Source organism: Mobula birostris, chromosome 14 (genome assembly GCF_030028105.1).
Source record: "Mobula birostris isolate sMobBir1 chromosome 14, sMobBir1.hap1, whole genome shotgun sequence".
Classification (NCBI taxonomy): domain Eukaryota; kingdom Metazoa; phylum Chordata; class Chondrichthyes; order Myliobatiformes; family Myliobatidae; genus Mobula; species Mobula birostris.
In genome coordinates this window covers 1,227,246-1,250,359 of record NC_092383.1, presented here as the reverse complement: position 1 = coordinate 1,250,359, position 23,114 = coordinate 1,227,246, and the positions used below count along the sequence as shown (strand labels likewise).

Here is a 23,114-nt window from a genome sequence, read left to right as displayed (position 1 = left end):
CAAATGAATACAATGCTCTTATCAGTAATATAACCGAAACAAGCTGCGAAAGAGAAGCATTTTCTCAGCAGTTAACATAACAAAGAAGCCATTTTCATTAGCCTTAGCAGTAACATAAAAGAAGAAACCCCTTACAGGCGATCGATGTGAGGATTAAAGATTGGTGAGTGATGGGATATTTCTGTTAATGGGGGAGTCTCGGACTAGAGAGCACAGTCTCAGAGAAGAAGGATGTCTGTTTAGAACGACGATGAGGAATTTCTTTAGCCAGAGGGTGGTGAATCTGTGGAATTCATTCCCCTGGATGGCCAGGTCATTGGGAATATTTAAAGCTGAGGATGACAGGTTCTTGATTGGTAAAGGTATCAAAAGTTACAGCAAGAAGGCAGGAGACTGGGGTTGAGTGGGATAATAATCAGCCATGATGGAATGGTGGAGAAGACTCGATGGGCCAAATGGCCTCATTCTCCTGTGTCCTTTGGTCTTCTGTTACCTGTAATGGTGAGGGGGTGTGAGCCTTGGTTTCCATCTCTGGAATGCCCTCCTGTTTATTTCAGAATCACGAGAGCATCATGGTGGAGGTGGCTACGGGATCTGGAGCGAGCTCCGATGAAAAGGTAAGGTGAAAGCTATCATGTTGGTGACGGGTAAAGCCGCCTTACTCTCAAACAGACGACGCTGGGCTGCTGCATCTCCTCAAGCACTAAATATTGGGTTTGATTCTAGACCACGGGAGGCATCTTAATGGAACTTGCAGTTGCACGAGTGACCCACAATGAAAACGTAAGAAGCTATTTATCTGCTCAACTCTGAACGTTACATTTCGGGTCACTAATTATTAAACTATCGTAAGTTGTTCTTGGGTTACACCAGTAACTGGCTGAAGTTTGACTTTGGAGGGTTGGAAGTGGGGAAGAGGACTGGAGAATTTGCATCAGTCCATGGCTGGTTCCCAGTGAAGCTGCTTCAGTTCCCGAACATCAACACTGAATTAGATGGTAAACGCCGATTCTGGAAATCTTCAGCAATACTGAGTGCTGCAGGAACCCAGCGGATCAGGCTGCATTTCTGGGGGGGAATGAAATAATTGATGTTCAGGCTGAGACCCTCTTCAGTACTGGAAAGGAAGGGGGCAGAAGCCAGAGTAAGAGGGTGGGTTGGGGGAAGTGTACGGGCTGGTAGCCAGATGAGGGGGAAGGTGGGTGGGTGGGTGGGAGGGAGAGGGGGAATGAAGTAAGAAGCTGGGAGGTGATAGGTGGAAAGAGTAAAGTGCTGAAGAAGGAAGAATTTGATAGGATAGGAGAGGAGCGTGGACCATGGGAGAAGGGGAAGGAGGAGGTGAGGGGAACCAGAATGGGGAATGGAAAGAGAAACGGGGGAGATTTACCATGTTAAAGAAATGGATGTCCATTAGGTGGTTGTTTAGGAAAGTGGAGAGCAGCTCTGTTTGAGGATGTGTCTCTGTCTGTCGTGGTGGGGGGGGGGGGTCCCACTTGGTGCAGGCTGGCGACTGGTAGATCGAGATGGTGAAACACTCAGCTGGTCAGGCAGTGTCTGAAGAAGGCGAAACAGTAACATTTCTGTTCCTAGACCCTTCGTGGCCTGCTTCCTGATGTGGGTATTGCCAGCACTGTCTGGGCTGCATTTAAATTTGCAGCACCTGCGTCGTTCGGGTTGAATTTGGCTTCTCGGCGAGTCCCAAACATTGCCTGTCTTTCTCATTTGCACAGAATTCTGCCCTCTTGTGTGTGAGAACCACTGTTGTTAATGCTGTTTCGGAAGGGTATTGGGTGGGAGGGTGGATACCCGTCATATTGGGCTTTAATCTGCACAAGAGTTTGAATGTGACCATCGGGTGCTACCATAGCACACTGGTTAGCTAGAGACGTCAGAGTTCAATCCCAACACCCTCTGTTATTAAGTTAGTGCATGTGGGTTTCCTCCCAAAGACAAGTCCAAAGACGTGTGAGTTAGTGGGTGAGTTGTCCCATGAGGGGGCGAGGGCTGCTGGGCAGTGTGGCTGAAGGCCAGAGGGGCTGTTGTTGGTTGTACCACCACGTAACTAACTGGATAGTTGTTGCTGGTTGTACCACGTAACTAACTGGATAGTTGTTGCTGGTTGTACCATGTAACCCTATGGATAGCTGTTGCTGGGTGTGAGAGTGCAGGGGGAGATGCTCTGAGTTTGGTTTACTGGGTTTACTAATGAGACATGAAGCGGAGTGGTCCTGACTGGCGAGGCAGCCTGTCGATGTTCTAGTCATACTCATAGTCATACTTTATTGATCTCGAGGGAGGATGACTCTGACTCTTGTGCTCATCATACTCAGCACACTGGCTGCACGCTGAGATCAGCCTTTCTGTTCGTAGCTCCAAAATGTTTGTTGTTTATAACTGTTCCCTTCTCGGCCCTCAATGCAACCCTAATTCTTTGTAGAGAAAGGTTAAACATTCAGATGTTTTTCACGGCCACGTGCCCTCACCAGATCTCAGAGATGGCCTTTAAATGATGAGCGATGCTGTGGTGCTGCTGGCCAACGACAGGCCAGTGCGATCTGCTCTGACATTGCGTGTGTCGGTCTGCGCCTCCGTATGAACTGTACACACTTGCCAGCTAACTGGGCTGTGTGTGGAGGCTGTGGGACGTCAGTGACGGCGGGGTCCTTCCCCAGCTGCAGCTCCTCTGAATGATGCCTGTGGCTGTTCTCTCCAGCTGCCTGTAGTTATCAGAGTGCCAAGACTGGTGCCATCTGTTGCAACCTTGTGTGGATTGCCGTTTTCCGTGTTGGGCTTTGGTGATATTATTGTACCTGGTGAGTAAACCTACACACTTTCAATCACATTTGCAAAGTTGTTGACTGTCCACAGTTTATCTACACTCCCATAGATACACAGAAACATAGAAAACCTACTGTGCCAAACATGTCCTTACATGAGAAGTTACCTAGGTTACCCATAGCCCTCTATTTTTCTAAGCTCCATGTACCTATCCAGGAGCCTCTTAAAAGACCTTATTGTATCCGCCTCCACCACTGTCGCCAGCAGCTCATTCCATGCACTCACCACTCTCTGTGTTGTAAAAAAAAACTTACCCCCAACATCTCCTCTGTACCTGTTTCCGAGCACCTTAAAACTGCTCTCTCATGCTAGCCATTTCAGCCCTGGGAAAAAGCCTCTGGCTATCCACACGATCAATGCCTCTCATCATGAAATACACCTCTATCGGGTCACCTCTCATCCTCCATCACTCCAAGGAGAAAAGGCTGAGTTCATAGAAACATAGAAAGTAGATGCAGGAGTAGGCCATTCGGCCCTTCGAGCCTGCACCGTCATTCAGTATGATCATGGCTGATCATCCAACTCAGAACCCTGTACCTGCCTTCCCTCCATACCCCCTGATCCCTTTAGCCACAAGGGCCATATCTAACTCCCTCTTAAATATAGCCAATGAACTGGCCTCAACTGTTTCCTGTGGCAGAGAATTCCACAGATTCACCACTCTCTGTGTGAAGAAGTTTTTCCTAATCTCAGTCCTAAACTGTGACCCCTCATTCTGGACTTCCCCAACATTGGGAACAATCTTCCTGTCCAATCCCTTTAGGATTTTATACGTTTCAATCAGATCCCCCCTCAGTCTTCTAAATTCCAACGAGTATAAACCTAGTTCATCCAGTCTTTCATCATATGAAAGTCCTGCCATCCCAGGAATCAATCTGGTGCACCTTCTCTGTACTCCCTCTATGGCAAGGATGTCTTTCCTCAGATTAGGGGACCAAAACTGCACACAATACTCCAGGTGTGGTCTCACCAAGGCCTTGTACAACTGCAGTAGTACCTCCCTGCTCCTGTACTCGAATCCTCTTGCTATAAATGACAGCATACCATTCACCTTTTTCACCGCCTGCTGTACCTGCATGCCCACTTTCAATGGTGTATAATGACACCCAGGTCTCGTTGCACCTCCCCTTTTCCTAATCGGCCACCATTCAGGTAATAATCTGTTTTCCTGTTTTTGCCACCAAAGTGGATAACTTCACATTTATCCACATTAAATTGCATCTGCCATGAATTTGCCCACCCACCTAACCTATCCAAGTCACCCTGCATCCTCTTAGAATCCTCCTCACAGCTAACACTGCCACCCAGCTTCATGTCATCCGCAAACTTGGAGATGCTGCATTTAATTCCCTCATCTAAGTCATTAATATATATTGTAAACAACTGGGGTCCCAGCACTGAGCCTTGCGGTACCCCATTAGTCACTGCCTGCCATTTTGAAAAGGTCCCGTTTATTCCCACTCTTTGCTTCCTGTCTGCCAATTCTCCATCCACGTCAATACCTTACCCCCAATACCGTGTGCTTTAAGTTTGCACACTAATCTCCTGTGTCAAAAGCCTTTTGAAAATCCAAATATACCACATCCACTGGTTCTCCCCTATCCACTCTACTATTTACATCCTCAAAAAACTCTATGAGATTCGTCAGACATGATTTTCCTTTCACAAATCCATGCTGACTTTGTCCAATGATTTCACCACTTTCCAAATGTGCTGTTATCACATCTTTGATAACTGACTCTAGCAGTTTCCCCACCACCGGTGTTAGGCTAACCGGTCTATAATTCCCTGGTTTCTCTCTCCCTCCTTTTTTAAAAAGTGGGGTTACATTAGCCACCCTCCAATCCTCAGGAACTAGTCCAGAATCTAACGAGTTTTGAAAAATTATCACTAATGCATCCACTATTTCTTGGGCTACTTCTTTAAGCACTCTAGGATGCAGACCATCTGGCCCTGGGGATTTATCTGCCTCTAATCCCTTCAATTTACCCAACACCACTTCCCTACTAACATGTATTTCCCTCAGTTCCTCCATTTCACTGGACCCTCTGTCCCCTACTATTTCTGGAAGATTATTTATGTCCTCCTTAGTGAAGACAGAACCAAAGTAATTATTCACTCAACCTATTGTCATAAGGCATGCTCCCCAATCCAGGCAAGATCCTTGTAAATCTCCTCTGCACCCTTTCTATAGTTTGCACATCCTTTCTATAGTGAGGTGACCAGCTGAACACGGTACTCCGTGGGGTCTGACCAGGGTCCTACATAGCTGTAACATTATCTCCCGGCTCTTAAACTCAATCCCACGATTGATGGAGGCCATCATACGAGGAGTACAGTAGCCATCATCATCGGCACGTGTCCTGAAATTCGTTAACTTAGCAGTAGCAGTACAATGCAGTACATGGTAATATAGAAAGAAAAGAAATCTGTAAATCAATTACACAAAGTATATGTATATTAAATAGATTTAAACTAATGCAAAACAGAAATCATATTTTTAAAAAAACATGCTGCCAAAGTGAGGTGATGTTCGAGGGTTCAATGTCCATTCAGACACTGGATGGCAGAGTGAAGAAGCTGTTCCTGAATCACTGAGTGTGTGCCTTCAGGCTTCTGTATCTCCTACCTGATGGTAACAGTGAGAAAAGGGCATGCCCTGGGTGCTGGGAGTCCTTCCTAATGGACGTCGCCTTTCTGAGGCACCGCTTCTTGAAGAAGTCTTGGATAGTATGGAAGCTAGTACCCAAGATGGAGCTGACTAATTTTACAACTTTCTGTAGCTTCTTTCAATCCTTTAAATGTCAATACCTTATTTTTTCCCAGATAGCAAACTAAATAGTTCAAAGATGAGTTGAGGCTGATTTCATGAAGTGTAACAGGGCAGGTTCAAGCTGGGTCTAGGCACAAGGGCTGAGGGTAAAGCCAGAGTTCGTAGAAGGGGGAAATGCAATGAGACCTCACTCTGTGTTGAGGGGATGCGGGGGTGAGTGGCATTGGGAGTATATTCCATTCCCAAAATCCTGCAGGAAGCTCTGACTAGGCTGGAGGTTCAGTGTACGGCAAGGGATGTGGGTTTCACATGACTGATCTCTGTGACTGTTTCACAGCTCCACATCTTATCTGCTTCATCTTGAGCAGGAAAGAGAAAGCACACACTTCCAGCCACCAGGTTTGGCTGTTCTCTTGTACAAGATGTAATGGGTGGTACGCGTAACGTTATTACAGTGACAGCTCGGTTCCATTGCCGACTCTGAGTAGTTTGTCCGTCCTTCCTGTGACCACGTGGGATTCGGGGTGCTCTCGTTTCCTGCCACATTTCAGCAACCTACTGGTGAGCTGGTGAATTGGTCAGACAGGTGTAGTTGGCGGTGAGGGCTCGTTGGGCCGGAGGAGCCTGTTACTGTGCTGTATCTCTGAATGAATAAAATTAAAGTATCATATCTCACAGGATTATTGGTTGCTTACTGCCGAAGATTTGATGCGCAGACAAGAAGTGGTGGCATCTATTTTATTCTGTGCACTTTAGGTAAGAAATTTTAATACATCGGTAAACAAGGAAATGTGTTTAGAACCAGTAATTGTTAGAACATTCACCTGCTCATGGAAAAGTCGTATTAAATTATAGTCTTGTATGACATGTGTAGTTTGCGTCTAGTGTAGTTCTGGGCAACGAAGGAGCCATTAAATTCTGCTGCACTGAAAGTGACAGATTTTCTTCATTCATCAGCTGTTGTATTGGCCACAGGCTGATCTACCTTTGAGAGTGGATCAAGGAGAGGTGAGAAGCTACTGAAACAACTTCTCACCAAATCATTGACCATTTCCAATGTGGGACAAGGAGACTTGGCCCCGATCCACCTCTCGGCGCCCGGCCCCTGCGATCCGCCTCTCGGCGCCCGGCCCCTCACTGTGCGTTTCAGTACACTCGAGGACTGTGACGCGAGGCTGCAGCCCCTCCCATTCTTTACTGGATGTGTCTCAGTCACAACCTGCTGACCTGATGCACGTAGAGAGCGAAACGTACCCAGTGCCGCCTACAGGAGAGAGTGGAACCGCGGATCAGCTGTCGCAGGCTGAGTACTTGGCGAGTTGCACTCTCTCTCTCTCTCTCTCTCTCTCTCTCGCAGTGAGAGGGGACCCCATTTCCCCTCATCAGGGAGAGAGAGTCTGTGGTGTGTCGAATTGTCCTTGCACTGCACATCATGGTCTTCAGTGGGGGCGGAGGGGGGCCTTGCTATTGCTTGGTGGAGGGGGGTGTTGGTTATTTTGCAGAAGTGGGTGGGGGGGGTCGATGCTGTGCTGCTGCTCATGTATGAGAGGGGGGAGTCAGGGGGCTCATGTATGGGAGGGGGAGTCGGGGGGCTCGTGTATGGGAGTGGGGAGTCGGGGGGCTCGTGTATGGGAGGGGGGAGTCGGGGGGCTCGTGTATGGGAGGGGGGAGTCGGGGGGCTCGTGTATGGGAGTGGGGAGTCGGGGGGCTCGTGTATGGGAGGGGGAGTCGGGGGGCTCGTGTATGGGAGGGGGAGTCGGGGGGCTCGTGTATGGGAGGGGGAGTCGGACTCGTGTATGGGAGGGGGGAGTCGGGGGACTCGTGTATGGGAGGGGGTAGTCGGGGGACTCGTGTATGGGAGGGGGAGTCGGGGGGCTCGTGTATGGGAGGAGTAGTCGGGGGACTCGTGTATGGGAGTGGGGAGTCGGGGGGCTCGTGTATGGGAGGGGGGAGTCGGGGGACTCGTGTATGGGAGGGGGTAGTCGGGGGGCTCGTGTATGGGAGGGGGTAGTCGGGGGGCTCGTGTATGGGAGGGGGAGTTGGGGGGCTCGTGTATGGGAGGGGGAATCGGGGGACTCGTGTATGGGAGGGGGAGTTGGGGGGGATTTATGTATGGAGGGGGGAGTCGGGGGGCTTTAGGGTTCGAATGTTTTAACTGTCATTCATTGGGGACCACTCTTCTGTTTTTGTAGATGTTTACAAAGAAAAAAAGATTTCAAGATGTATATTGTATACATTTCTCTGACATTAAATGGAACTGTTGATCTATTTAGTAGTTGTGTGCAGCAGTGAGAAATGTGTAATAATGATTGTCTTCCTTTAAGCGTACGCAGTGGGCATGGTTTTAACCTTTGTGGTGCTGATTGTTATGAAGATGGCCCAGCCTGCCCTGCTCTACCTCGTACCCTGTACCCTCATCACCTGCACTCTGACGGCCGTGGCACGCAAGCAGATGAAAATGTTTTGGGCAGGAAGTGGTTATGAGGTTAGCACCTTCCATTAGCTCCTCGGCTTTGCAAACAGTCTATAATTAAATGGTTAAAAGTGACATCAGACTCAGCCAATTTCATTGCTGTAACATTATGTGAAGTCCTTGAGGCAAAGCGAGTTAAATACTGACCGGTCACAATGGGTGTTCTTTTACTTTTGTGATTGAATCACTTTTATTATCACTGGTATATGTCATGGAGTTTGATGTTTTGCAGCAGTAGTACATAATCATAAAAATATAAATTATAATAAGAAATATATATTTAAAAATAAGTCGTGCAAAACGAGGGGGGAAATACTGAGGAAGTGTTCATTGTCCATTCAGAAATGTGATGGTGGAGGGCAAACAGGGAGCGTGTGTCTTTAGGTTCTCGTACCTCCTCCGTGATGGTGGCAACGAGAAGAGGGCATGTCCTGGGTGATGAGGGTGCTTAATGATGGATGCTGCCTTTTTGAGGTGATGACTTTTGAAGATGTTCTTGACGTTGAGGAGGCTAGTGTCCATAATGTGTATTACAGTATATCCAAGGTGGTAGACATAGACATGTATCTACCATAAGATATAGGAGCAGAATGAGGCCATTTGGTCCATCGAGTCTGTTCCACCATTTCACCATGACTGACCCAAATCTCCTTTCAACCCGAATTTCCTGCCTTCTCCCCATATCCCTTCATGCCTGACTGATCAGGAAACTATCAATCTCTGCCTTTAAATATACATAAAGGCTTGGCCTCCACAGCTGCCTATGGCAACAAATTCCACGGATTCACCAACCTCTGGCTAAAGAAATTCCTCCCAGTCTCTGTTCTATTCTGAGGCTGTGTCCTCTGGTCTTCGACTCTCCCACCATGCTCTCCACATCTGCTTCATCGAGGCCGTTCACTATGTGACAGGTTTCAATGAGATCATCCCTCATTCTTGTGAATTCCAGGGCCAGAGTCATCAAATGCTCCTCATATGTTAACCCTTTCATGTCTAGAGTCACTCTGCTGTACTCCTCTGGACCCTCACCAAGCCTCGACATTACATCCTCGCTTTTGTACTCTAGTCGTCTGGAAATGAATGCTAACATCACATTTGCTTTGCATTCTGCATCACAGGCTCTACCTGCAGATTAACCTTTAGGGAATCGTGAACAAGGACTCCCAAGTCTGTTTGCACCTCAGAGTTTTTGTATTTTCCCTCCATTTAGAAAATGGTCAACTTCCATTCCTTCTACCAGCGTGCATGACCGTACACTTCCTGGCACATCTGCCATTGCTTTGCCCATTCTCCTAATCTGTCTAATTCCTTCTGTAGCCTCTCTACTTTCTCAAAACTACCTGCCCCTCCACTTATCTTCATATCATCTGCACACTTTGCAACAAAGCCACCAATTCCATCATCTAAATCATTAACGTATAACGTAAAAAGAATTGGTCCAACACAGACCCCTGTGGAACACCTCTAGTCACCAGAAAAGATTCCCTTTATTCCCATTCTTTGCTTCTTGCCAGTCAGCCTATACTTTACTCTATCCACGCCAGAATCTTTCCTGTAATACCATGGGCTCAGAGCTTGTTAAGCAGTCTTGTGTGTGGCACCTTGTCAAATGCCTTCTGAAAATCCAAAAACACAGCATCAACTGATTCTCCTTTGTCTATCTTGATTTGTTATTTCTTCAAAGAATTCCAACAGATTTGTCAGGCAAGATTTTCCCTTGAGTAAACCATGCTGCCTACTGGGCTATTTTAACATGTGCATCCAAGTACTCCAGAACCACATCCTTAACAATCGACTCCAACATCTTCCCAACCACTGAGGTCAGACTAACTGGCCTACAGCTTCCTTTCTTTTGCTTCATCCCCTTCTTGAAGAGTGGAGTGACATTTGCAATTTTCCAGTCTTCCAGAACCATTCCAGAATCTAGTGATTCTTGAAAGATCATTACTAATGCCTTCGCGATCTCTTCAGCCGCCCCTTTCAGAACCCTGGGGTGTAGATCATCTGGTCCAGGTGACTTATCCACCTTCAGACCTTTGTTTCCTAAGAACCATCTTCCTCGTAATCGTAACGTCACACACTTCATGACCCCTGCCTGACACCTGGAGCCTCCACCATACTGCTGGTGTCTCCCACAGTGAAGACTGATGCAAAATACTTATTCAGTTCGATTGCCATTTCTTTGTCCCCCATCACTAACTCTCCAGCATCATTTTCCTGTGGTCCGATATCCACTCTCTCCTCTCTTTTACATTATGTATCTGAAGAAACTGCTGGTATTTTTTAAAAATATTATTGGCTAGCTTAGCTTCATATTCCATCTTTTCCTTTTTAATGACTGTTTTTAGTTGCCTTCTATTGGTTTTTAAAAGCTTCCCAATCCTCTGACTGTGGCTGTTTTTGGAAGGTGGGTTGTTATTGTCCTGTGCTGGTGTTAAACCACTTTGAATTTGCTCTGTTCAGTACAGAGTCTGTACTCATTAGTGCGGGTGAACTGAGTTAGTGGCAGAGAGCTAAAGGTATGGACTGTGATATAGATGGAATATGAAGATCAGAGTGTTCACTGACCACAGGCTTCATGCAACCAATCTTTCTAGGTTTTGGATGGCAGCAGGACTCCGCTGTTACAAGGTGAGTCACAGTAATGACTTCACTGCCTTTACAGATGGGGCTGCTGTGGAGGCTTTATCTCTTTCCCTATTCCATTCCACACTCCTGAAAATCTGCTTTGTTTAAATGGTGCTCCAGAAGATTCTTAGAAATCAAATCTTTAAGCTACAGCATGTTGCATTAATTTGTATGATTTTGGTCAAATATTACTGGTGATTTTTGGCGATTAATGATTTTCAGACAGATTTTGACCTTGCTATCATCAAATTTTAGCGTTGATGTTTGGAAAGATGTTTTTAAGCAGGAGAGAACCTAGGACCAGTGATCAGATCTAATCGGCTATTGAAACTGCTGAAGAGGGAATAAATTCCTGTAGCTGGAACATTATAATGTGACAGGCAAACAATGTCACTGGGTGCCTTGCAAATACCCATCTGATAGTCTTAGTGTGTGGAAACAGGCCCATCTGGTCTGTGCTGACCAAGATTCCCATCTACATTACAGTCCCATTTCTTTGCGTTTGGCTCACATCACTTTAAGCCTTTCCTATCCACGTACCTGTCCAAGTGTTAACATGTCTGTCTCACCCACTTCTTCAGGCAGTTTGTTCCATATAAGTCTCTCGCCGCTTCTCTTCCCCACTCCCTCACCTGTCCCGGACATCTTTTGTCCGCACATCCTTTTCTTGGACAAGGGGCCCAAAGCTGCTCACAATATTCCAAGTGAGGCCCCACCACTGCCTGGCTTCTATATTCCAGTCTCCTCAAAATGATTGATAACATCGCATTGCCTTCACCGAAGCAACCTGCAAACTGGCCTTTAGGAAATCCTGCACGAGGACTCCCAACTGATTAACGTTTAACACATTTGAGAATTTATTGTTACCCTCACCCCCTGTCTGACCTCTCCAGCTACTATGTCCTGGGTTGATGCAGTATTCATTTCACACCTTAAGGGCAGACTACGTGGGAGGAGGGGTCGCTTTAGATCTGCCATCTGCTTCCTCATTTTCCTTCATCTGGCCCACACTGTCTCTGTCCTCACTGCCTCTGTCCTCACTGCCTGGTGTTCCTTGGACTTTCTGACGTCTTTCACAGTTGTAGGAACAAGTGCATCCTAAACTCAGTAGTTCTCTCTTGTCAGCTGGAAGGTGCCACTCCCCCAGCTGGTTTCCCCACTTTATTTACAGTGATCGCACACCTGAACACACAGCACAGCCTTCCTGAGAAGGGGGAAACATCTGCGTTAAGTATTTCCAGTCTAGAGGTTCAGATGTTCCATTAAGTGTGAGCCATAGTGATGTTTGCTAACCTTGGAAATGTTTTTTTTATTTGCAGTATTGGGTTGAGAAGTTTTTCCTTTGCCGGGTGAAATGAATGTGATGTTAACTGTTGTTTCTGCCCTCAGACGATGAGTCCAGTCAGAACAGTGAGCGAAGAAACTGATGCTGCTCTGATTGAGCCTGTGTCAGGGAATCCCTGAAGGATGCCACTTACTGCCTTACCACTAAATTTCTCTATATATTTTGTTACCAAATAATTAGAAAACTCTGGGGCAAATCCAGAAGATGGTGGCCTGACAATGGCTATTGTCTGACTCTGAGCACAAGTTTGTACGTTGAAATATTTTTGTAATGACTAACGATTTTCCTGAATCAGAGAATCCATGATGCACTTTCATGCCTTTAGAAACTGTCTGATGTTAAACATTTTATATGAAATTTCAGTTAACCTGGTCAAATTTTTCTGGGTCCTCTTGCACTAATCACTTGCTTGCCACCCTGAAGAAAGTCAGGAAGGCACACTGAGACAGAAACAATGACAAATGGCTCAGAACAGTCACTGAACAATTCCCATGGACCATCTCAAAGTGTCACAGTGGGATCTACTTCTGCCCCAACCAGACAGGTTTGACCACATTAATGCATGTGAGGGTAAAGATTAAACTGCACTGCTGTGTAATATGATTTGCATCTAACTTTGAAATGCATTCTTTGGAAAAGGGTGGACTATAAAGTTTGTACCCCTACAAATGAAAACTGAAATTCTACATGTTGCAATTTGTGTGTAATGTGATTTGCATCTAACTTTGAAATGCATTCTGTGGAAAAGGGTGGACTATAAAGTTTGTACCCCTACAAATGAAAACTGAAATTCTACATGTTGCAATTTGCATAAGGGAATGTAACTTCAGAAATATTTTATTAAATACTTTTGGAAATGGCTCTGACTTCAATTTTTTTTTCCAAAGTATTTTCTTAACCATCATTACCCCTCAACCATCAGGTAAATGTTTGTAGACGTGTGGTGAAGTATGTGCAAAGACCAATGCCCTTAAACAGAAAAAAGCATACTGCTCAGTCCAGCATGGATAAAAATTTTCCACACCAGTGAGCACAGCTGGAAGAGATGTTGAGGAAAATGCAGTCTTCACTGAGGATAGAGCATGGAGCAAAGCACCACGGGAAGTAGACCTTTAACACACGATATCTGTACCAAACGCTATGGCATTCAAACCACCACATCTATACAAAACACAACCAACCCACATCTGTGCCAAACACAATCAAATCACAAAATCCATACCAGCCCAATGACCTTCAAACCACATCTGGACCAAACACAATGGCCTTGAACCCACATCTGTATCAAAACACAACTAAGTCACCACATCCGTAACAAACTTGACCAATAGCCTTCAACCCACATCTGTACCAAATATGACCAAGTCACACATCTGTAATGAACTCAATGACCAACCAACATCTGTTCAAAGCACAATGTCAAATTAAACTGAAACTCTTCTGCCTGCAATTGATCCACACCATTTCACTCCCTACATACTCGTGTATCTGTCCAAAAGTTGCTTAAACATCTTCATTGTATCTGCCTCCAGCTTGTTGCAGGAGCCCACCATTCTGTAAAGGAAAACCATCTTTAAGTTTTCCCTATCTCACCTTAAGTGCATGTCCCCCACCCTATAGAAGAGGTTCTGACTGTCTATCCTATCCATGCTTCTTATGTCAATAAAAATGATTATTTCCCTTTAGCCTGTGCTTCTCCAGAGAAAACAGCCCAGGATTGTCCAACATCTCCTTAAAGCACATGCACTCCAATCCAGGCAGCATCCTGGTAAAACTCTGTTTTTCAATGTCTCCTCATTCTTTCTGTATTGAATAACCAGAATTGTGCACAAGAAGAATGGTTCTGTTGTTGACCTATTGATTGGTAACATGGCTTTCATATTACCATTGAGTAAGCCACTACATATACTGTAGCCCTTTTTAACCTGTCAATGACTTTGTCAAAGGTTTTGCTAAAGTCCTATTGCAGTTGTTAATTTCTCTACCACCTTACTGTCAATTACCATCTTGTTGACCTGTACCCCACCCTGTTATCGACTTACCCCTAACTAACACCTGATCTCAGCATTTCCTTTTCAACCCCTCGCTTTTTCTGCTTGGTTTATGTTCAGCTTTTTTTCCATTTCTGCTGTAAGCTGTTCTGCTGGGTATTTCCAGAACTTACTGTTTACCGTTCAAATGCAGATGCTTGTTCTGTGTCACTCCGCTCACCACAACCTCAGCAAACTGGGAATGTTGAATTGGAATAATACCAAGCTTAACACAGAACCAGAGCATATTGCTGTGGAAGAGCAATATATCACTGTCTGCAATTCACCATTGTTCAGGAGCTATTTAAAGTTCTAAAGCAAGTGTTCCACAGTCCTCAAGTGCTAAGATAGGACAGGTGACAGAAGCGTGTGCAAGGGAACACTTAGAGGAGGCCACGTATGGACATATCCGAATGGATGGCTCTGCTGCCATGATGAGGCTAAACTCAGGTTGGAGGAGTAGCACCTCATATACCGTCTAGGTAGTCTCCAGCCCCTTGGTATGAACATAGAATTCTCTAACTTCCGGTAATTCACTCCCCCTCCCTTCCCCTACCCCTATGTCACTCTGCCCCCTCCCCCAGCTGCCTATCACCTCCCTCATGGTTCCACCTCCTACTACCCATTGTGTTTTCCCCTATTCCTTCTTCACCTTTCCTGCCTTTCCCCTCCCTCACCCCTTTATCTTTCCCCTTACTGGTTTTTCACCTGGAACCTACCAGCCTTCTCCTTCCCACCCTCCCCCACCTTCTTTATAGGGCCTGTGCCCCTTCCCTCTTCAGTCCTGACGAAGAGTTCCGGCCCGAAACGTCGACTGTTTGTTTCCACGGATGCTGCCCGACCTGCTGAGTTCCTCCAGTGTGTTGTGAGTGTTGCTTTGACCCCAGCATCTGCAGAGTGTTTCTGTAGTATTGTATGACTTGAAGAATCAGTACTTTAAAATTGATGAGTCTGGAAAGCTGAGGTGGCCAATAAGGTGATGATATACTTTTCCTTCAACTTACACTAACCTCCACTGAAGAATCTGAGAGAACGAAGATATCAGGATGGAGAATTAAAGCTACGAGTAGCTGGTAGCCTGAGGTGACATTTGCATTCTGAACAGAGATGTTCCAAAGTTCAAAGTAAATGTTACTATCAAAGTATGTATACTATACATCACCACATACAACCCTGCGATGCATTTTCTCATGTGCATATTCAACAAATCTGTAGAATAGTAACGAGAACAGAATTAATGAAAGACTGTCCAACTAGGGTGTTCAACCAGAGTGCAGATGACAACAAACTGCAAATGCTAAAAGAAAAAAAAACAATAATATAAATAAGCAATAAATATCAAGAACATGAGATGAAGAGCCTTGAAAGAGAGTCCAGTGGTTGTGGGAACATTTCAATGATGGGGCAAGTGAAGTTGAGTGAAGTTATCCCCTTTGGTTCAGAAGCCTGATGGTTTAGGGCTAATAAATGTTCCTGAACCTGGTGATGTGAGTCTTGAGGCTCTTGTACCTTCTTCCTGATGGCAGCAGTGAGAAGAGAGGACTGTCCCATCATGGAGGAATCTGCATCATAAACTGTGAATGAAAGTGGAAAAGTGCAAATGCATTACTGTTTTATTTGTAAGGTGGGGAGGTATCCCCTGTGTTTTGTTGGAAGGTGCTGTATGGAATGGAATGGAATGGAAGTGGTTGGTTTGAGAAGTCAATCAGTCCATGAGAATGCCGATGCAGGGGCTGAGGAAAAGGGAGAAATATTCGATGGTGCCATCATTCTGCAAAAAGCAAAGGCTGGTCTACTGATAGGGGTTGGTCGGCTATGGGACAAGATCACCTCTTGGATGGAGAGAGCAAACACAGATTATAACCACTTTGCTGAAGTGTTTGCACAACCTGACCTGTCAATTCTCCCTCTCACTCCTACTCCAACCTCTGTCGCGATCTCCAACACCATTTCAACAAAGTCTAACCCAAGCTCAAGGAACAACATTTCATCTTCTATCTTCCATCTGGGCACAGTACTGATACAGTACAGGCTCAGTACTGAGCTCAGCATCTTAGATAATTAACCAGCTTCTGTTCCGACTCTCTGTGATTACCTTTTACTTCTGCCTTTATCACACACCAAACCTCGCCCAGTTCTGATAAAATGTCTCCTACAAGCAACTTACTCTTGCCAAAGTTGCTGCCTCATCTGTTTAAGCACCTCATTGGAAGGGTTTTGGTTTGGATCTGTATTGAATTCATTGATTTGAACCCCAACAATGATAAAAAAAAAATACTATCAGCTGTGGCAACCTTGACCAGAGAGGCCTCTGATAAAAACAGAAAAATCCTGAAATACCCCGGGCATCTTGTATTCAGACCCAGATACAACCGATGAGAGATCTGACCTGGGCAACCATCATTGCACGGTCCCCTGATGAGTTTTTTTTAGTATAATTTTTATTGAGTTTTCAAAATGAATACATGAGAAGATAATATCTACCCTCCCCCCTCCCCTTAACCCTTCCCCCCCGATATATACTCCTACCTAAAAAGAAAAGAAAGAAAGAAAGAAGAAAAAAGAAGAACTGCCTGGATATTGGAAGGTTTCCACACGCTCCATGGGATTCAAAATAAATTTAGTATATTTATTTGTTACTTTCCCCAAGGGACCAAGATCTTTATCATTGGAGCAACTAAATATGCCATCCTATCTTTTAAATAAGGGCGCCGAATATTCAAAAATGTATCCCCTGATGAATTGAAGAACAGATAGACTGAAAGATTGTTATAAACACCCTTCTATGAAATGCTGTATGTAGTGTGTGTCTTCAGTCACGAGAGTGAAGATGGCTATGTATTTTGGGAAGGAGGGCCTGACAGCTCAAGGCAGCACAGAGCCTGGCTGAGACACAAACTAGAGAGGGATGCAATTGGGGCTGGCAGAGGGCCATGTTATTATACAAACAAAGTGTAGAGAAATTTCCTGATAAATGCACTGGTGTGAACACCCTCACATCAAGGACATGGAATGTCCTTGTAGCAAGCTTTCCTCTGCCTCCTGCCCGAACAATATGTCCAAGGTAAAGGCTCCGCTTCTCCCACCTCCAGATGGAATCAATACTATCTACTTTGTGGCTCCCCCATTGACACATCTGGTAAGTGCAAACCCAAAACTACAAAAATCAGGTTGGTTAATCTACAGAATAACAACTGTGGCTGGTAAACTAGGTGTTTGTAACACAATGATGATCCTATGGGGGTGATCCGTGTCAGGTTTGTACTTTAAATCAAATGGAACTACACCCCTAAATAGATTGAAATGACCAGAACTGCACATTGAAACTAAGCATTTAAAGTAACTCATTCCAAAATCAATGGTTACATATCTTCTTGTTAGTAACAGATTCCATGCAAAACACTGACTGCAGACGATCTTGGGAAACCTGTTCCATTCCAGAAGGAAATGCTTCAGTATGCAGAGCTGAAAGGTGTGTTGTTGGTTGATGGTTGGTTAGGGCAGACAGCTGATGTCAGTTGGTGCATATTGTTGATGGGTGTGCGTTAGTGAAAACCTCTGGTGCACACAGCTTGGTGTGAGCTGATGGCTGAGTGTGAGCAGACAATGGGCAGGAGGTTGCTACAATCTGACAGTGGGTGTGTGTCGATGAGTGTGTGATGTTAGAGGAAATAGAAGTTACTGGGGGGTGTGCAAGATTCTTGGGGAGTCAGTAAGTGGCACCTTAACGAGGCATGTGACCTGACCAACCATGTCAACTCACTGCTGTTGTCAACATCCCACAGGCATTCCCATTTTGTGTTAATTTTTTATTTTAATTTAGTCCTGCTAATAATGGATAATCACACATGGCGTGATCTCTAGGAGTCTGAAGGTGGTGAAACCTTGAATTCCAATCCTGCTAAGAAACAGAAACTGCAGGAAGTGTTACATACCTGTTGTACGGTTTTACTTCATTCCCATCAGATCAGTGACGCCCCATGTATCTTATTTGTAATACTGTACTCTCTAATGAACCATGAAACCATCAAGGTTGCAGAAACACTTCCTTAACAGACATCCTGAAGAGGCTACTTATGGTATTACTCAGTTCCAGAAGATGAATGAAACATTGGAAAAAGAGTTGCACACTCAAGTCATTTGCCAAGAAAACTAGAAGTGACTTTGACAGTGGTCTCATTGCTTCTTATAATATTTCTAAAATGATAGCGAAGTGTGGAAGATTTCATGCAATTAGTGAAAGATTAATAATGCCTGCTGTATCAGAAGTGCTTACCACTGTTCTCAAAATGGATACCAGTGTTTTAAAATCAATTCCTCTGAGTAATAACTGTAGCTCATTGTATTGATGGAATGAGTGAAGATATTGAGTCTCGACTATGCACAGAGCTACAGAAAACAGAATTTGGGATACATTAGATGAGTCAACTGTGCGAGACAATTGCACATGTATGGTTTATCAAACATGGAGAAGTTTATGAAGAGATTCTCTTTTGTAAAATGTTAAGAACAGTATCAACAGCGAATCAATCTACGACAAGCTCAAAATGTATATTGAGGATAGAAGTATTCCAATTAGGAACATGATTTCTTGTGTAACAGATGGAGCACCATATACGACAGGTCACTATGCTGGTTGAGTGGCATTTATGAGAAAAGTAATTCCAAGTCTGTTTGCAATTGGTTGAGTAATCATTGATAATATTTCACAGCCAAAAACTTCAGCCAGTGACTTTTTTCGAGGATGACTCTTGTAATAATTAAATTTCATCCATTAAATAGCAAAATATTTCACCATTTATGCTAAGATAAAAATGAAGAGTTTGAACGCTTGCTTCTTCACATTAACATGCATTGGCTGTCAAAAGGCTGCCACCTAAAACATTCCTTTAATCTTTTTGACATTGTGGTTGAATTTTTGCTTAAAGTTGGCAAGAACTTGGGAAAGAAAATTGAACTTCTACGTGGAGATGTAGCATACCTAGCTGATCCGTGTGCCAAAATGAACATTCTAAATAAGAAACTGCAGGGTGAGAATTTCAATTTAATCCAGGTAAAAAGTGCAGTTTTTATCAGAAAATTGGTAATATATAAGCAACACATTGGGAGAAGAATGTTCTCACAATTTTCCTGCATGGATTGTATGGCACTCCCTTTCACAGATGGTGATTTGCAAGAGTACTGCTTATACCTGCAGTCACCGAAGAAGGATTTTCAAAATCAATTCAAGGATTTGAATGATCTGGAAATTCTGGACAGGGTGATTAACCCATTTCTTTGCAAGGTGGAAGAACAGGAGAACAGCTTTCAAGAAGTTGCTATCAAAATTCAGAATGATGAAGGAGGAAAGATGCTTTTCAAAAATGTCAACTTTTGTGATATGTGGCTGCACTGTCATACAAAGTTTCCTGGTCCTTGGAGAAGAGCCAAACTGTTCTTTATTGTATTTCCATCCTCTGACCTTGTTGAAAGAGGCTTCAGTGCAGTGAACCACATACTCACAAAAGAACAGAAACCGCCTGTACATTGTTATATGTGGGGACTTAAGGCTTTTGCTGTCACAACTTGAACCAGATATTTCAACTCTTGCTAAAAACCATCAAGCTCAAGGATCACATTGATATCAAAGCTGCTGTACAGCACACTGGTACTGTGTAAGCTAGGTTTAGAGACAAATTAAAACTAAAGCAAAATTATTTTTTTTCATGTTAGCATATGGTAGACATGTTTTTACTCTATGGGGGTGCCGGAAGGTATATTGTGCCCAAGAGGGGCATTGGCAAGTGTGAAGGTGCTTGGGGGGGGGGGTGTTGGCAAGTATTAAAGTGCTTTAGGGGGGCATTGGGCTAAAACAGGTTGGGAAACACTGCCTTAAGGTTAACTTGCAGGAAAGTTGTTAGTAAGGAAGGCAAGTGCAACACTAGCATTCATTTTGAGAGGACTAGACTATAAGAGCAAGCATGTATGGCTGAGACTTTGTAAGACACTGTTTAGACCACAATTAATGTATTGTGAGCAGTTTTGGTCCCTGTATTTGGGGAAAATGTGTTGGTAGTGCAGATGGTCCAAAGGAAATTCATGAGAATGATTCCTGGAATGAATAGCTTAACGAATGAGGGAAGTTTCAATGCATTGGGCCCATACTTGAGAGAGTTCAGAAGGACAAGAGGGAGAGGATCTCATTGAAACCTCTGGACTATTAAAAGGCCTGGACAGACTGGACACAGGAAGGATGTTTGCCTGACGAGGAGAGTCTAGAATATGAGTGCACAGCCTCAGAATGAAGAGACATTCCATGAGATGAGGAGGGATTTCTTCAGGCAGAGGATGGTGAATTTGTGGAATCTGTTGCCATGTGAGCTGTGAAGGCCAAGTCACTGGGTGTACCATAATCACAAGAGATTCTGCAGATGCTGGAAATCTTGAGGAACACACATAAAACGATGGAGGAACTCAGCAGGTCAGGCAGCATCTATGGAAGGGAATTAACGGTCGACATTTTGGGTTGAGACCCTTCATCAGGAAGACAAGACTTAAAGACTGGGTGTATTTAAGGCAGAGGGTGAGATTGATAGGTTCCTGTTTGGTAATGGGTTATGGGGAGAAGGTACAAGAACAGGCTTGAGAAACAAAAATCAGATGCATTGAATGGTGTAACAGACTCGATGGGCAGAATGGCCAATCTCTGATTCAAAAGCTTATGGCTTTGTGCAGGCAATTCATGTCTTAAATTATTGGGTACCTTTTGCGGAGGTGATGAAGGCACCAGTTGTAGTCTACATGGGCCTAGTAAGGGGAGGACAAACGGTATAAATGTCAGGATCCTTAAGGACATCGGTGTACAGAGGCATCATGGTGTCAAAGCCCACAGCTCCCTGAAAGTGGCAGAGAAGCTTGCCCTCCTCAGTTGGGGTATTGAAAACAGCAGTCAAGAAGTCATATTCCAGCTGCATAAAACGTTGCTTTCACTGCATCTGGACTCCTGCATTCACTTCATTACAGGAAGGATGTCGAGGCTTTCAAGAGAGTGCACCAGGATGCCGTCTATCAGATATAAGAGGAGTTTGGACAAACTTGGAGTGCTTTCTCCAGTGAGCTAGAGGCCAACAGGAGACTGGAAAGGTAGCTTTAGAATTATGAGGGACATAGATGGCGTCCCAGGTAGAAATGTTATGTCTAGAGAGCATAGCTTTAAGAGAAGGAAAGTTTAAAGGGGATGTGCAGGGAAAAGGAGTGTTTGGTGCCAGGAATGTGTTGCTGGAGATAGTGGCAGAAGCAGACACAGAAGTATGTTTTAAGGGACATTTAGGCAGACAAGTGAACAGACAGGGAATTGGGGGTGGGGTGGAATATGGATGTGTGGGCATATGGGGGGAATATGGACCATATTTTCAGCCACCCTGAAAAGAACCTCTTTATCTCCAACTCTCTGCCTTCTGGCAGTCAGCCAATCTTCTATCCACACGAGTGTCTTGCTCTAATACCACGTGCTCTTACCTTGTTTGGAAGCTTCATATGTAGCACCTGGTCAAAGGCCTTCTGAAAATCCAATAAAGTCCACTGACTCTCCTTCGTCAAGCCTGCTTGTTACCTCCTTGAAGAAAGCCAAGTTGGCTGTCCCTAAGAAACCTTGCCTCCAACTTCCATCCTTCCCTCAAATTTACCTGGTCCATTTCCGATACCTCCTCCCCGCCCCCCCCGCTCCAATTTCTCGATCTCATTGTCTCTATCTCTGCAGTCAGCTTATCAATTGACGTCTATTATAAACCCACTAACTCTCACAGGTACCCGGACTATATCTCTTCGATACCACCCGCTTCTCTTAATTCCTCCTTTTCCACCACACCTGCTCTCAGAATGAGGCTTTTCATTGCAGACCAAAGGAGATGTCCTCCTTCTTCAAAGAAAAGAGCTTCCTTTCTTCTCCATCAATGCTGCCCTCAACCATATCTCTTCCATTTCACGCATATCTGCCCTCACCCCATCCTCCCACCACCCTCGTGTCCAGCACATAATTGTCTGTAACTTCCACCATCTCCAATGGGATCCCACCACCAAGCACAGCTTTCCTTCCTCCACCACTTTCTGCCGGGATCACTCCTTATGTGACTCCCTTGTCCATTCATTGCTCCCCACTGATCTCCCTCCTGGCTCTTATCCTTGCAAGCGGAACAAGTGCTACACCTGCCCTCTCACTATTACTCGGGGCTCTAAGCAGTCGTTCCAGGTGAGGTGACACAACACCTGTCAGTCTATTGGGGTCATCATGGTATCTGGTGCTCCCAGTGTAGCCTCTTGTGTATTGATGAGACCGCTTCGCCGAGCACCTAAGCTCCATCTGCCAGAAAAAGAGGGATCTCCTCGTGGACACTCATTTTAATTCCACTTCCCATTCCTGTTCCGATATCTCCATCCATTGCCTCCTCTACTGTTGCAATGAGGCCACACTCAGGCTGGAGAAGCAACACCTTATAGTCCGTCTGGGTAGCCTCCAAACTGATGGCATGAACATCGATTTCTTGAACTTCCAGTAATGCCCCCCCACCCCCCATTTCCATTTCCCTCTCTCACCTTCTCTCCCTCTGGTGCTCTTCCTCCTTTTCCTTCCTCCGTGGCTTTTTGTCCTCTCCTATCAGATTCCCCCTTCTCCAGCCCTGCATCTTTAACCAGTCAACTTCCCAGCTCTTTACTTCCTCCCGGTTTCACCAATCACATTGTGCTTCTCCCTTCCCCTCCCCACACCCTTTTACTCTGACTCCTCATCTTTTTTCTCCAGTCCTGCTGAAGGGTCTTGGCCTGAAACATTGACTGCCATCTTTTCCATAGATGCTGCCCGGCCGGCTGAGTTCCTTCAGTATTTTGTGTGTGTTCCCAAGAAACCTGTGCTTTATCCAAATATGAATAAAATGTGAGGATCCTCTGAATCCTTTCCAATGGTCTACTAATTATGTGAGGTTCACTGGCCTATGATTTTCTGGATTATTTCATTATCCTTCTTAAATAAAGGAACATCAGTGGCTACACTCC

At 44.9% G+C, this 23,114-nt stretch overlaps 1 protein-coding gene across 4 annotated transcripts in view; it reads left to right on the top strand.

Annotated features, from left to right (window-relative positions):
• The window catches only part of LOC140209629 (signal peptide peptidase-like 2A), a 33,234-nt gene extending 20,317 nt beyond the window's left edge, over positions 1-12,917 (top strand). For 2 of the 4 annotated variants that reach the window (XM_072277920.1, XM_072277923.1), the window contains exons 11-16: positions 558-617; positions 727-783; positions 2,714-2,813; positions 6,290-6,367; positions 7,936-8,096; positions 12,102-12,917. In XM_072277920.1, coding sequence (XP_072134021.1) covers positions 558-617; positions 727-783; positions 2,714-2,813; positions 6,290-6,367; positions 7,936-8,096; positions 12,102-12,176 — 531 coding nt within the window. In that variant the 3' untranslated portion in view covers positions 12,177-12,917. Of the gene's footprint in view, positions 1-557; positions 618-726; positions 784-2,713; positions 2,814-6,289; positions 6,368-7,935; positions 8,097-10,681; positions 10,716-12,101 lie in introns of all 4 variants that reach the window. The other 2 variants (XM_072277921.1, XM_072277922.1) reach the window with 2 other exon arrangements.
• Positions 12,918-23,114: the final 10,197 nt, after the last annotated feature.